The sequence below is a fragment of the Phyllobates terribilis genome, unplaced genomic scaffold (assembly GCF_046119375.1).
Source record: "Phyllobates terribilis strain yellow unplaced genomic scaffold, ASM4611937v1 Scaffold_3__8_contigs__length_932513732, whole genome shotgun sequence".
Classification (NCBI taxonomy): Eukaryota; Metazoa; Chordata; class Amphibia; order Anura; family Dendrobatidae; genus Phyllobates; species Phyllobates terribilis.
The window spans coordinates 202,650,532-202,664,342 of NW_027362763.1; the positions used below are offsets into that span (position 1 = coordinate 202,650,532).

A 13,811-nucleotide genomic window follows, 5' to 3' on the forward strand; every position below is an offset into this window, starting at 1 on the left:
AAGTTCGGTCGGGGAATGGAATGAAACTGAAATTTTAGACCTGTTTTTATCAGGTCTAAAATCCAAGAGTTGTTGGATATCTTTTCCCAGGCTGGGAGGAAACGAAGAAGTCTCCGCCCCACCTGGTGCTGACCCTCATTGGGCAGGTTTTCTATGGTCACTGGGGGGTCTGTTAAACATAAATCCTTTAGTTTTTTTCTTCTTATCCTCCCACCTATCCTAGTCTTTGGGGGGTTTCCTGCGTATAAATTTTCTGCTCCGAAAGGGCTTCCTGTATGAAGTACTAGAGAGGAGAGGGAAACGTTTCTTGTTATCCCCCTGCCTTGTCGAGGATATCGTCAAGAGTAGGTCCAAATAGGAACTCACCCTCGCAAGGAATGGAACACAGCTTTGATTTTGTTTGGTGGTCACCCGGCCAGCATTTAAGCCAGAGGGCCCGTCTGGCTGCATTAGAGGAGCCCGCTGCCCTGGCTGCCAGCCTAACAGAGTCAGCTGACGCATCAGCCAAAAATGCTGCTGCGCCCTTCATTACTGGGATGGAACCTAGCATGTTATTCCTGGATGTTTTGTTTTTAAGTTGTGCCTCTAGTTGGTCTAGCCAGACCATTAATGATCTGGCTGCACATGTTGCTGCAACTGCGGGTTTTAACCCTCCCCCTGCGGCCTCCGAAGCCCCTTTTAGGAAGTTATCCGCTTTTTTATCCATTGGGTCCTTTAGTACCCCTATGTCCTCAAACGGCATGGAAAACTTTTTAGAGGCTTTAGCTATTGCCACATCTAATTTGGGCGCTTTTCCCCAGAATGAACATACCGGGTCCTCAAAGGGGTATTTCCTCTTAGGGGACAACAGGCCCTTTCTTTCCGGCTTTTTCCATTCTCTTTTAATCAGGGAGTGGACGTTATCATTGAGAGGGAAAGATCTTTTCTTTTGTTCCAGGCCACTGAACATCACGTCTCATGTCTTGGACCGATTTCTTGGGGCGAGGATCTACCAACCCCATGGTGGACCTGACTGCTTTAATTAAATTGTCTGTTCCCTCTATAGGGAAACAGCTACATCCCCCTCCACCCCTGGAAGATGATGAGGACGAAGATAAGAAGGAAGAAATCTGAGTCTACCCCCTCCTCCTCCGAACTGCTAGATCCTGATACCGGGGACAGATTCCTGGTTTTCTCCCGTTTCTTCCCTCCGTTCTGCAGGGGCTTGAAGGTATTTTCTACCTGGGATTTAATTAAGGATCTGAGCTCTGAGGCAAACTTAGGGGTCTCCTCGCAAATTGTCTGTTCAATACAAGAGCTGCATAATCTTTTCTCCCAAGTGGTGGGCAGATCCTCTGGACAAAGCGCGCAGGTCCTGTGTTTGGACTTGCCCGCTCCCTGATGAGAGAAGAAAAAGAAGGGGGCCAAATTATAAAGTGAGCTTTCATGACGATCACTTACCATCCTGCTGTAAGAGGGAGTACCGGATTTGGAGAGGAACCCGTTCCTGTAGATGGGTTTTTCCTCGAGGTTGACGCCCCACTGGAGTCCTTGCCGCGCTGTGAAGACCTGCCGGAACGTCAGCTTCCGCTGTTACCTTGCTCGTGCTGGCGGGATGGGTCTCTGGGGGGTCCTTTCGCACGCTTCCCTTGTTGGGGTGGTGGTGGTGAATGGGGGTGCAGGGACTGCACCTCCTGCTCGCTCATAGCTAGTGTCAGAGTGTGCTAAAGAAGCACTTTCCCAGTGCTTAACCCCGGTATTTGAACCCCTATAGGGCTCCACCCCTCCTCAGCTGGCTTGAATTTTTAATCAGCCAGCTGTGGAGCATTTGTGTACTGCACCCCACCCTTGGGGAATATGGGCGTGCACCTCTTCCAGAGTGGGGGACACCCCCTGACGCTGTGGTGGGTGCAATGTGTGGTGTCTCTGTCCGGTCCAAGGATCCCGCGTGCGCGTTCAGACGCGCCGCTACCCAGAGATGCACCGCGGCCCGCTTCACGTGCTGCGCGCGCGCAGTTGCGCCGACTCCCCAGTGGTGCACCGCGGCTCACGTCATGGGGAGGCGCCCGGTGCGCACACAGTCACGCCGACTCCCAAGTGGTGCACCGCGGCAAGGGGAGGCGCGTGTGCTTCTACGCAGTGGGACCCGGAAGTCCCAGGCCTACTCATCGCCCTGGGCACCCGACACCACCGAAGAACGCGGCGGCTCCAGCCCTCTTCTGTGCCGCGTCTCCCTGCCACCCTGGAGGCCCACTGTCCTCAGCGGTGGCGCTTCAGGTCACCGCACCAGCCGAGGCAGGGTGGAAGGTGTCCCACTTGACCCCAAATTTATTCTGCAGCAGGAAAACGATCCCGAACATAGAGCCAATGTCATTAAAAACTGTCCTCAGCATAGAGAACAAGGAGTCCTGGATGTGATGATACGGGCCCCACAGAGCCCTGATCTCAAGTCTGTCTGGTATTACTTGAACAGACAGAAAAATTTACACAGGCCTACATCCAGAGATGATGTGGTTTGTACTCAAAGATGTCTGGAACAACCTCCTTGCTGAGTTACTTCAAAAACTGTGTTTAAGTGACTGACAAGAGTACCTAGAATCACTGATGCTTTGATGCAGTTTTGACAGCAAAGGGTGATCAAATATTGTTTTGAATTTGAACAAATAATAAATCTTTCACTTCGCATTATATTAATAGATAAAAATAAACTAATTTCTATTTTTGAACACATTCTTACTTCGCATACATTTTTTTCCACAGTGCTGTACATTAAAAAATAAATATTGTAAAACTGAATTCATCATCTTTCCACCACCCCATCTCACCTCCCCCATCCACATTTGACCTATCCATCAAAGTCAATGGCTGCCCACTCTCCCCAGTCCCGCTAGCTCGCTGCCTTGGGGTAATCCAGTACTTTAATATCGCCTTCAAACCACATATCCAAGCCCTTTCCACTTCCTGCCGACTCCAACTCAAAAACATCTCCCGGATCCGCACATTCCTCAACCACGAATCTGCAAAAACACTAATGTATGCCCTCATCATCTCCCACCTCGACTACTGCAACCTCCTGCTCTGTGGCCTCCCTTCAAACACTCTCGCACCAATCCAATCTATCCTAAACTCTGCTGCCTGACTAATCCACCTGTCCCCCCGCTATTCCCCGGCCTCTCCTCTCTGTCAATCACTTCACTGGCTCCCCATTGCCCAGAGAATCCAGTTCAAAACCCTAACCTGGCATACAAAGCCATCCACAACCTGTCTCCTCTTTATACCGCTGACCCAGTCTCCCGGTACTTACCTGCACGCAACCTCCGATCCTCACAAGATCTCCTTCTCTACTCCCCTCTTATCTCCTCTTCCCACAATCGCATACAAGATTTCTCCCGTGCATTCTCTGGAACGCTCTACCCCAACACATCAGACTCTCGCCTACAGTGGAAACCTTCAAAAGGAACCTGAAGACCCACCTCTTCTGACAAGCCTACAACCTGCAATAACCCTCGCTCCACCACACCGCTGCACGACCAGTTCTACCCTCACCTACTGTATCCTCACCCATCCCTTGTAGATTGTGAGCCCACGCGGGCAGGGTCCTCTCTCCTCATGTACCAGTCGCTGACTTGTATTGTTCAAGATTATTGTAATTGTTTTTGCGATGTATACCCCTTTCACAATATTATTATTATTACACCTACTACATATTGGGATAGGATCTTGGAGATGGGAATACCCCTTTAAATGTTCCAAATCACAAAACAAATATAAATATAAAAGACAAAGATAACACAAAATACAGTTTTTAAATGAAGGTCTTTATTATTAAGGGAAAAAGAAATCCAATCCTACAGGGCCCTGTATGAAAAAGTGATTGCCCCCTAAACCTAATAACTGGTTGGGCCCCCCTTAGCAGCTACAACTGCAATCAAGTATTTGCGATAACTGGCAATGAGTCTTTTACAATGGTCTGGAGGAATTTTGACCACTCATCTTTGCAAAATTGTTATAATTCTGCCACATTGGAGGGTTTCCGAGCATGAACCGCGTTTTTAAGGTCATGCCAAAGCATCTCAATCGGATTAAGGTCAGGACTTTGACTAGGCCACTCCAAAGTCTTAATTTTGTTTTTCTTAAGACATTCAGAAGTGGACTTGCTGGTGTGTTTTGGATCATTGTCCTGCTGCATAACCCAAGTGTGCTACAGCTTGAGGTCACAAACACATGGCCAGACATTCTCCTTCAGGATTTTTTTGTAGAGAGCAGAATTCATGGTTCCATTTACCACAGCAAGTCTTCCAGGTTCTGAAGCAGCAAAACAGCCCCAAACCATCACACTACCACCACCATATTTTACTGTTGGTATGATGTTCCTTTTCTGAAATGCTGTGTTACGTCTACACCAGATGTAATGGGATATATACCTTCCAAAAAGTTCAACTTTTGTCTCGGCCGTCCACACAGTATTCTCCCAAAAATCTTGGCGATCATCAAGATGTTTTCTGGAAATACTGAAACAAGCCTTTATGATCTTTTTGCTAAGCAGTGATTTTCGTCTTGGAACTCTGCCATACATGCCATTTTTGCCAAGTCTCTTTCTTATAGTGGAGTCATGAATACAGATCTTAACTGAGGCAAGTGAGGCCTGCAGTTCTTTGGATGTTGTTGTGGGGTCTTTTGCGACCTCTTGGATGAGTCGTCGCCGCATTCTTGGGGTAATTTTGGCTGGCCGGCCACTCATGGGAAGGTTCACCACTATTCCATGCTTTTGCCACTTGTGGATAATGAATCTCACTGTGTTTTGCTGGAGTCCCAAAGCTTTAGAAATGGCTTTATAACCTTTTCTAGACTGAAGGATCTCAATTACTTTGTCTCCCATTTGCTCCTGAATTTCTTTGGATTGCAAGATGATGTCTAGCTTTTGAGGATCTTTTGGTCTGCTTCAATTTGTCAGGCAGGTTCTTTTTAAGCGATTACTTGATTGGAAACAGGTGTGGCAGTAATCAGGCTGGTGTGTGGCTAGGGAAATAGAACTCCGCTTCCCAGAGATGTATAATAAACAGCAGCTAATTTCTGTTTATAGGGGGGACAATCACTTTTTCACACAGAGCCCTGTAGGTTTGGATTTCTTTTTCCTTTAATAATAAAGACGTTCATTTAAAAACTGCATTTAGCATTTACTTTTGTTAGGTTTGTTTAATATTTAAAATTTGTTTTGGGATCCGAAACATTTAACAGTGGCAAACATGAAAAAGAATAAGAAATCAGGAAGGGGGCACACCACTATATCTATATATCTAGAGATTATATAGTTAGATAGAGAGAGAGAGAGATGTTTAGATGTATCCATATATATCTATCTATCTATATATTTGGCATCAACATAAATCGTACCAACCTGGAGAATCATGGTCACACAATGAACATTCTAAAAACAAAATTTGGGAGAAAAAAAAAAAAGAATGGCGGAATTGCATTAGACTCCTGACTAATAGAGACGGGTCTAAAGGGGGCGCATCAGCATACAAGCTCTAGTCGCTTGTGGCTTAGCACCAGCACAAGCACAGAATACCTCTGCAGACTATTTTGGACCCAGTGCTGTACCACATACATAAATATTTGACTGTACAGTTTAGGTGTGATCTATAAACTATCGACTTTTCCATGATGCCCATGGGCAGTACACCTACTTGTGGGTGGGGGGGCAGCGGTTTGCAGTTCCCACATCGGAGTATTATCTGGCACAGGTATCGTCCTTGGCAACGTTGGCATAACAGGTTGTTCAGATATCCTATCATAAAGAAACACTCATTAAATCATGTTAGAAAACAGTCATGCATATGAACGCTAGAGGCTGGCTGCTTGTTCAGCTGCTGTTGGATGGGCGGTCACCTCATTTTAAGAGTCTGAAACTGTTGCAGTAGAAGAGCCAGCTGCTGCTGCTGCTGTGAAGAGAGTGCGGCTTTCTGCTGCTGCGCCATGACTTGGGCATATTGCTGTCTGCAAAAGAAAGAGAAGCATTAATATCAATAACAATCATAATAACAAAAATTATTCCTGTGACAGGACTTTGAAAGAAGTAGTTCCACAATATAATGTGAGCGCATATTGTTTAACCCCCCTTTCACCTTGCGATTTTCCGCTTTGGTTTTTTCCTCCCCTTCTTCCAACAGCCCTAACTTTTTTATTTTTCCGTCCCCATAGCCGCATGAGGGTTTGTTTTTTGCAGTACAAGTTGTACTTTTGAATAACACCATGTAATACACTGAAAAGCAGGAAAAAAATCCAAGTGCGTTGAAGTTGCAAAAAAAGTGTTTTTTTTATTTACCAAGTTCACTATATGGTACGGCTGACCTGGCTGTATAATTGTACACATCAGCATGAGTACACAGATACCAAACATGTTTTTTTTATTATTTATTTAAGTTGTGAAAAAAAAATAGGACGTTTGTAAGAAAAAACTATTTTGCTTATGTCGCCATTTTCCTAGACCAGTAACGTTTTCATTTTTTGTGATCTGGGGCTGTGTGAGGGTTTACATTTTGCGCCCTGAGCGAAGTTTTTATTGATACCATTTTGGAGTAGTTTCAATGTTTGGACGCCTCTTATTGCATTATATTGCAATGCTGCAATGGCCAAATAATGTAATTCTGGCATTTACATTTTTTTTTCTCGTTACGCCGTTTACCAATCTCATTAATTTATTTTATATTTGGATAGATCGGACATTTTTGAATGCAGCGATACCAAATATGTGTATTTTTTTAATTGTTTATTTTTAATGGGGCAAATGGGGTTTGATTTGAACTTCTTTTTCTTTTAGAAAAAAGTTTTCTCCCATTTTACTGCATCGAATTGTCCCCCTTAGGGGACTTGAAGCTGCGACCTTCTGGCCACAGGCCAACATTCACAGGAGGATTGTAATAACAGGCATGGGGGTCATCAGCAGACCCCCCCAGCTGTCATGACAACCCATGGGTGCAATGAATGACACGCTTCCGGCCAGTGGGTTTTAAATCCCGCAGTCAGTGATTGACAGTGGGATTAAACTGGTTAACAGCAGTGGGCAGAGTACCGCTACACCAGCAACTGTTAAAGGCACATGATGGCTGATTAAATCAGTCATCATGTGTGGGTAAAAGATGTGGGCTCAGCGTGCAAGCCGCATCAAAGGCAGGGACATGACCTTTGACTTAAATATACGTCAAAGGTCGTGAAGGGGTTAATAATGGTCAAGGTGCAACCTCTGGAACAGCACTAATCTTGGGCATGAATGGGGCACAGTACTGTACACCGCCACCTAGTGGCTCAGTTACATGAGCAGATTTCAATCTATAATCAGGTCCGATCAGCTATATAACTAACTGTCAATCAGCATGACATCGGCAGTGACACCCCTTAATTAGAGCAGCGTGGAAGAGAAGGTGCTGCTCTGTCGACGTTACCGGAGGGAGTCAGGATGATCATTCTGAACCGGAGCAGGTCATTGCTGGGCAGGAAAGACAGGTCGTTTTCAACTAGCTGCCTGTAAGTTCTTAGCCCAGTAGGAAAATATACACCAAGTCCCTGTTCTTCCTGGCTGTGCAGGGAACCATACATGAATGGAGTTGCACTGATGTAATGTAACATTACAATATCATTCTTCGGATCAGTGGTTGTCTTAGAATACTCATTTACATCAAAATGCTTCAGGTGCCATACTTTCATATAACATTAGCCTTAAAGGAAACCTGTTATCAGAATTTTGCTAAGTAATTTGAGAGCATCATGCTGTAGGGGCAAAAACCCTGATTCCAGTGATAAGTCACTTACTGGGCTGTGTTTTACTGTTTCAATACAATTAGTGTTTTAATCAGCAGGATATTATCACTACAGAATAAGATGCCTCCCAGTCCAACCCCACCTCCACCCCTGAATTAGCAGCTTTCTGTCAATATACAGTGTACACAGAAAGCTGCCAACCAGTGTTGTATATACAGGGCTCAGCATTCTGAGCTCTGCTAGATCTGCAGCAGAGAAAACACTGATTGTATCACAACTGCTGCACTCGGTAAACTAAGTGACATATCTGTTTCTGAACCTACACCATGCTGCTGTCAGTTAACATAACAAAAACCTGCTGACAGATTCCCTCTAAACAGTTATTATAGTATCAGCAAATAACAGTAATTCATTGATGTTACTATAAGAAATTCATTCGGATTCTTTCTGATTACATCAAGTGATAAAACTCTGCCCTGGTCATGTAATGTATGCACTAGTGCAGAACTGATTACAGTTACAGGATGTGTATCAGAGCTCTAATATTAACCCTTTAAGAGAGTAACCATTTTTCATTTTTATGCTTTTGTTTTTTTCCTGCTTTTCTTCCAAGAGCAATAACTATCACTTTACCATCTACATAGACCTATAAGGGCTTGATGAGTTTCAGTTTTGAACGACACCACTTCACCATATAACGTACAGAAAAGTGGGGGAAAATGGTGGAAAAAAAACAAGCTAATTGTTTTGGGGATCTTTTTTTCACAAGTGTGCAATGTGATTAAACCATTTAAATGCTGATGCTGTATGAGGCAGATGCTGGCTGTATAACACAGTGCGCACCTCCTACGTGACAGGCACGAGTCTCCTGAGCCTGCTCCATACACCTGCATCTGACTTGTGACAATGTGTCACTAGTCATTAAGATGTTATTTTCTAAAAATTTTACAATAACAGACACTGAAATATTAAACCTCTTGTAACAGGTTTCTCAGATGTCTGGAAAACCCGCGGCACTGTTTGTGCCTTGAAAGAAAGGTACTGTATATAGGATCCGTTACGATGCCTGTCAGCACGTTGTGAGAGCCCAACCCCTTTCTTTATATTTATAATGGTGCATTAATATCTGATTATTAAGGGCTTGTTCACATGTTGTCGATTTGTTGCAGATTTTCAATCCAGAGCAGATTAATGTTGCAGCAAAGTGATTTCTTAAAATCTATAGATCCTAGTTTCATCTGCTGAATGTCAATTATATCTGTGGACTTTCACCACAGATTTCTTACTTTACAATGCATAAAATCCACAGCAAATTTGCAACAGATTTTTTTCCGACACGTCTGAACATACCCCCAGTTTTCTTCCATAATGCAACTCATAAGGACATTCTCCTATTTATACTTGGGATAAATGAGCACGGCATCTACGTACTCTAAACCCCAAACTCACTGGATAAGAAGTTGTTGATAATGTAACTGTTGCATCTGGTATATTGCCGTCATCTCCGGATGCCGCCCTATATGCTCCGGACCCAATTCACTCTGTAAGAGAGCAAGCGAATGATTGAAAATCCAAACACATTACAAGATAAAGCAGACAGGACCTTTCATATACAGGCACGAGCACGTAAGAGTCCAGGAAACATACAAATGCATCTCTAGGCTTGAGATTATAGGCATACATACATTAGCCAGGGCAATGCACATTTAACTGACTATTTAGGTAAATTTGTGGACTTCTAAGATAAGAAACTAGTGCTTATAATAATATTATATTAGAATATTAAAAATACATTGTGCCGAATTTAGCAAAATGGTGCTTAGCTCCTCATATATTTTGTTTATCAAAACAGCTCCTTTCAGTAAAAACATCTATTGGCCGTGACAAAGTAACCCCTTCACTCAGGGTGACCCCACTCACCCACAGTGTGCATTTATAGGGTGTCTACTCAAAATACCCCCTGTAAGTCTCTAACAAAAGAAGCGCCACATGGCAATGTTGCAACAAGACATTTACTTCAAAGCATCTAATAAAATCTCCAACCTAAAGTGAGAGGGTTCTGGCAAGATTTCCAGCCTTCCCATTAAATATGGTGCAAAATATGGAAAGGGGGTTCAGTGGTTAGCACTGTTGCTTTGCAGCACTGGGGTCCTGGGTTCAAATCCCACCAAGGACAACATTTGCAAGGAGTTTGTATGTTTTCCCTGTGTTTGTGTGGGTTTCCTGCAGGTTCTTCAATTTCCTCCCACACTCCAAAGACATCCTGATAGGGACTTTAGATTGTGAGCCCCAATGGGGACAGTGATGATGAGGTCTGTAAAGCGCTGTGGAATTTAATAGAGCTTTGTAAATTTGTATTTTTTTTTTAAATTGGTTCTATAGACACAGATCTTTAGAAGGGTCTGTCTATACATACAAGGATCAAAGAACAGTAGGGTCACTTACTAGTCTAGGAGCTGGCGGTGTGATGAAAGGAACTCTGCCCCATAATTTAATGATGTCTCCTAGCGCCTGGAAGGCCTCATCACATACTCTCCTCAACAACAAGGTCATAGGAAAGTAGCCTGCTTGATACCATTCTGCCATCTCTCTATTACTGAAGGGACCTATGGGATAAAGACTTGCATTAAACAAATGGCAGGCCATCATTAAACAGAAGAGAGCGGAGTACAAGGACGGCCTCATCAGATAAGACAATGTGCAAAGCCTCACCTTGGATCTCTCCCTGCGGATCTTTGTAGTACCACTTCTGCTGGTTTTCCGGAGAGTGTCCTTTAATTCTGTGATCTGGTGCTTTTCCTATTAGTCTTTCATCATCCAGCGCCCCGTCCTGCAGGTACGCCACCATCTGCTGTGCTTGCTGGGGAAGAATGTTTTGGGAGATGTTTTTAGCATTATGTTGTATATTCTATGTGATTTATATAACTGGAGCTATATTATACTTATTACAATATTTGCATAAACTATGCAGCAGCAATTAATTCGAAATGCTGCTCTGATTAATGCCATTATGCAAAAGGGTTCTGTACCTGTTGAGGTCATGGTGACCACTACTTGACAGGTCTCATGCACATTTCAATTAATGGGACAGATGCATGACCCCTTTAGGCGGTATACGAGACCTGCTGATACCTGGCATGTAGCAGTCGATGCAAAACGTCAACTGCGCCAGTCACCTTTTGATGTGAAAGCAAGAGGCAGTGGATAACCCTTTTAACGCTAAGGAAAGGTAATTGTATATTACTTATTCCCATAGGCAATATTACCATGAAAGCCTGTTGCTAGTTCGTATCCATGTGGCCAGTGCTCATGCTCCCTGTAGGGGCTTATTCACACATCAGTTTTCCATGTGTGTGTGCCGTCAGTATTTTTTATTTTACATATCTTCACTGGGGCTATTCACATTTCAGGCATTTTTTTGCTGACCAACTGTACTTAAAAAAAACAAAAAAAACAGAGGCTTTATCCTACTTAAGTCTGATCTGAAGATAAAACTCGCCATAAAACTACATGACTAAATGACGTCATGGAAGGTCCTTTTACACCACCGTGAGCCGTACAAGAGACTGGACGCAGCGGAGAGAAGACCGCGGGCCATCAGAAGGTGAGTATAATGGGTTTTTTTTTACCATTTTTATTCTTTTTTTAACTATTAACTTGGTCACACTATATAAATCCATGCCAGTTGCATGGATTTATATAGTGTGACCAAGTTGTCAAGCACTTTTCCAAGTGATGCTAAAATCGCTTGGAAAAGCGCTTGATAACCCACATGCAAAAACGCTTGACAAACACTTCTCCCTGGCAGGAAAAACGCATGTAAAATCCGAATGTACAATCCGCATGCGTTTTTCCTGCCAGGGAGAAGTGGAAAAAATCTGCAGCATCATGAGCACTTAGCCTTATAAGCTGTGGAAAAAGATGGTGGAGATAAAAGAGACTTTAGATAACTGGACAAGTATGAATGCCCAGGAATTAATATATAAAAAAAAAAATATATATATATATATATATATATATATATATATATATATATATATAAAAAAAAAAGTGTACAATGTAACAACTTACAAACCTCTACTGCAACAAAATATGTTATGTGGCCTGAAGACATGCATGTCTATTTTCTTTTGTCATTTGGCCAATTGCAAAATAGTGTGCTTTTAATGCATTAACATAAGCATTTCTATATAACATAAGACCATCCATAATTTCTACTAGCAGCAACAAAACATGTCAGTTTCTCTTTAAGAACTGAAAGATTAGAGTGTATTTAAGGTAAATGTTCATTTATAACTGATAAATCCATAGGCTTTCACCTGCTCTAGGTGGTCCAGTCCATCCTCTTCATCAGGTTCAGGTATGAGAGCGCCCATACCTGGTGCAGCACAGACCGAGGGAGGAGAAGGCCCTGAGGAGATGTGAGGAGGAGGGGAAAGAATGGCTGGTCCTTGCTGAGGATCTCTGACTTGTTGAGCCGCAGTGCTTTGGCTAAATGCAGGAGGTGGTGAGTGAGGTATTAAAGGAGCAGCTGACTCAAGTGATCCTCTGGAACCGGGAGTAACAGATTCTGGAGAAGCAAATGAGAAGATCGTATACATTGTTGTTGTTATTTGAAAAATGTTCAATAAAAAGAATCGGATTTAAAAAGCAAACAAATGAGAAATGAAAAGAAATGTGACAAGTAGTAATAAGTGAAGAATTGCAGCGCTGAAACTGATCAAATAAATCAGCTCTAAACAGGAAGAGCAGTAAAAGCCTGTAGAGCAGAACACAGCATTTTCATTCAGCCATGCAGAAAGTTGCACAAAATCTGCAAATAAACTGCACATAAACCACGTGGATGCTCACATGCTATGCAATCAAAAGAATACAGCAGCAGCACTCTGTAAGCCATACATGTCAAACTCCAGACCGTGGGCCAAATCTGGCCCGCAGGGTGTTTTTTTGGCCCATGACACCGAAACCACCACCCCTATGTGGGCCCCATTATTCTGTATGGAGGACTATGCGGGGCCCATTATTCTGTATTCAGGACTATGTGGGCCCCATTATTCTGTATGGAGGACTATGTGGGTGGGCCATTATTCTGTATGGAGGACTATGTGGGGCCCATTATACTATATGGAGCACTATGTGGGGCCCATTATTCCGTATGGAGGACTATGTGGGGCCCATTATTCCGTATGGAGGACTATGTGGGGCCCATTATTCCGTATGGAGGACTATGTGGGGCCCATTATTCCGTATGGAGGACTATGTGGGGCCCATTATTCCGTATGGAGGACTATGTGGGTGGGCCATTATTCTGTATGGAGGACTATGTGGGGCCCATTATTCTGTATGGAGGACTATGTGGGTGGGCCATTATTCTGTATGGAGGACTATGTGGGGCCCATTATACTATATGGAGCACTATGTGGGGCCCATTATTCCGTATGGAGGACTATGTGGGGCCCATTATTCCGTATGGAGGACTATGTGGGGCCCATTATTCCGTATGGAGGACTATGTGGGTGGGCCATTATTCTGTATTGAGGACTATGTGGGCCCCATTATTCTGTATGGAGGACTATGTGGGTGGGCCATTATTCTGTATGGAGGACTATGTGGGGCCCATTATACTATATGGAGCACTATGTGGGGCCCATTATTCCGTATGGAGGACTATGTGGGGCCCATTATTCCGTATGGAGGACTATGTGGGGCCCATTATTCCGTATGGAGGACTATGTGGGGCCCATTATTCCGTATGGAGGACTATGTGGGGCCCATTATTCCGTATGGAGGACTATGTGGGGCCCATTATTCCGTATGGAGGACTATGTGGGGCCCATTATACTGTATGGAAGACTATGTGGGGCCCATTATTCCGTATGGAGCACTATGTGGGGCCCATTATTCTGTATGGAGGACTATGTGGGGCCATTATTCTGTATGGAGGACTATGTGGGGCAAATTATTCTGTATGGAGGGCTATGTGGGGCCCATTATTCTGTATGGAGGGCTATGTGGGGCCCATTATTCTGTATGGAGGGCTATGTGGGGCCCATTATTCTGTATGGAGGGCT

The 13,811-nt window shown here is 43.8% G+C and overlaps 1 protein-coding gene across 6 annotated transcripts in view; it reads right to left on the minus strand.

The window, feature by feature from the left end:
• GIGYF2 (GRB10 interacting GYF protein 2) overlaps window positions 1-13,811 on the minus strand; it is a 150,922-nt gene that overhangs the window by 51,475 nt on the left and 85,636 nt on the right. For all 6 annotated transcript variants that reach the window (XM_073674502.1, XM_073674501.1, XM_073674499.1 and 3 more), the window contains 6 exons: window positions 12,060-12,310; window positions 10,453-10,600; window positions 10,186-10,346; window positions 9,190-9,281; window positions 5,872-5,979; window positions 5,670-5,770 (listed from right to left, as the gene is read on the minus strand). In XM_073674502.1, coding sequence (XP_073530603.1) covers window positions 5,670-5,770; window positions 5,872-5,979; window positions 9,190-9,281; window positions 10,186-10,346; window positions 10,453-10,600; window positions 12,060-12,310 — 861 coding nt within the window. The remainder of the gene's footprint in view (window positions 1-5,669; window positions 5,771-5,871; window positions 5,980-9,189; window positions 9,282-10,185; window positions 10,347-10,452; window positions 10,601-12,059; window positions 12,311-13,811) is intronic.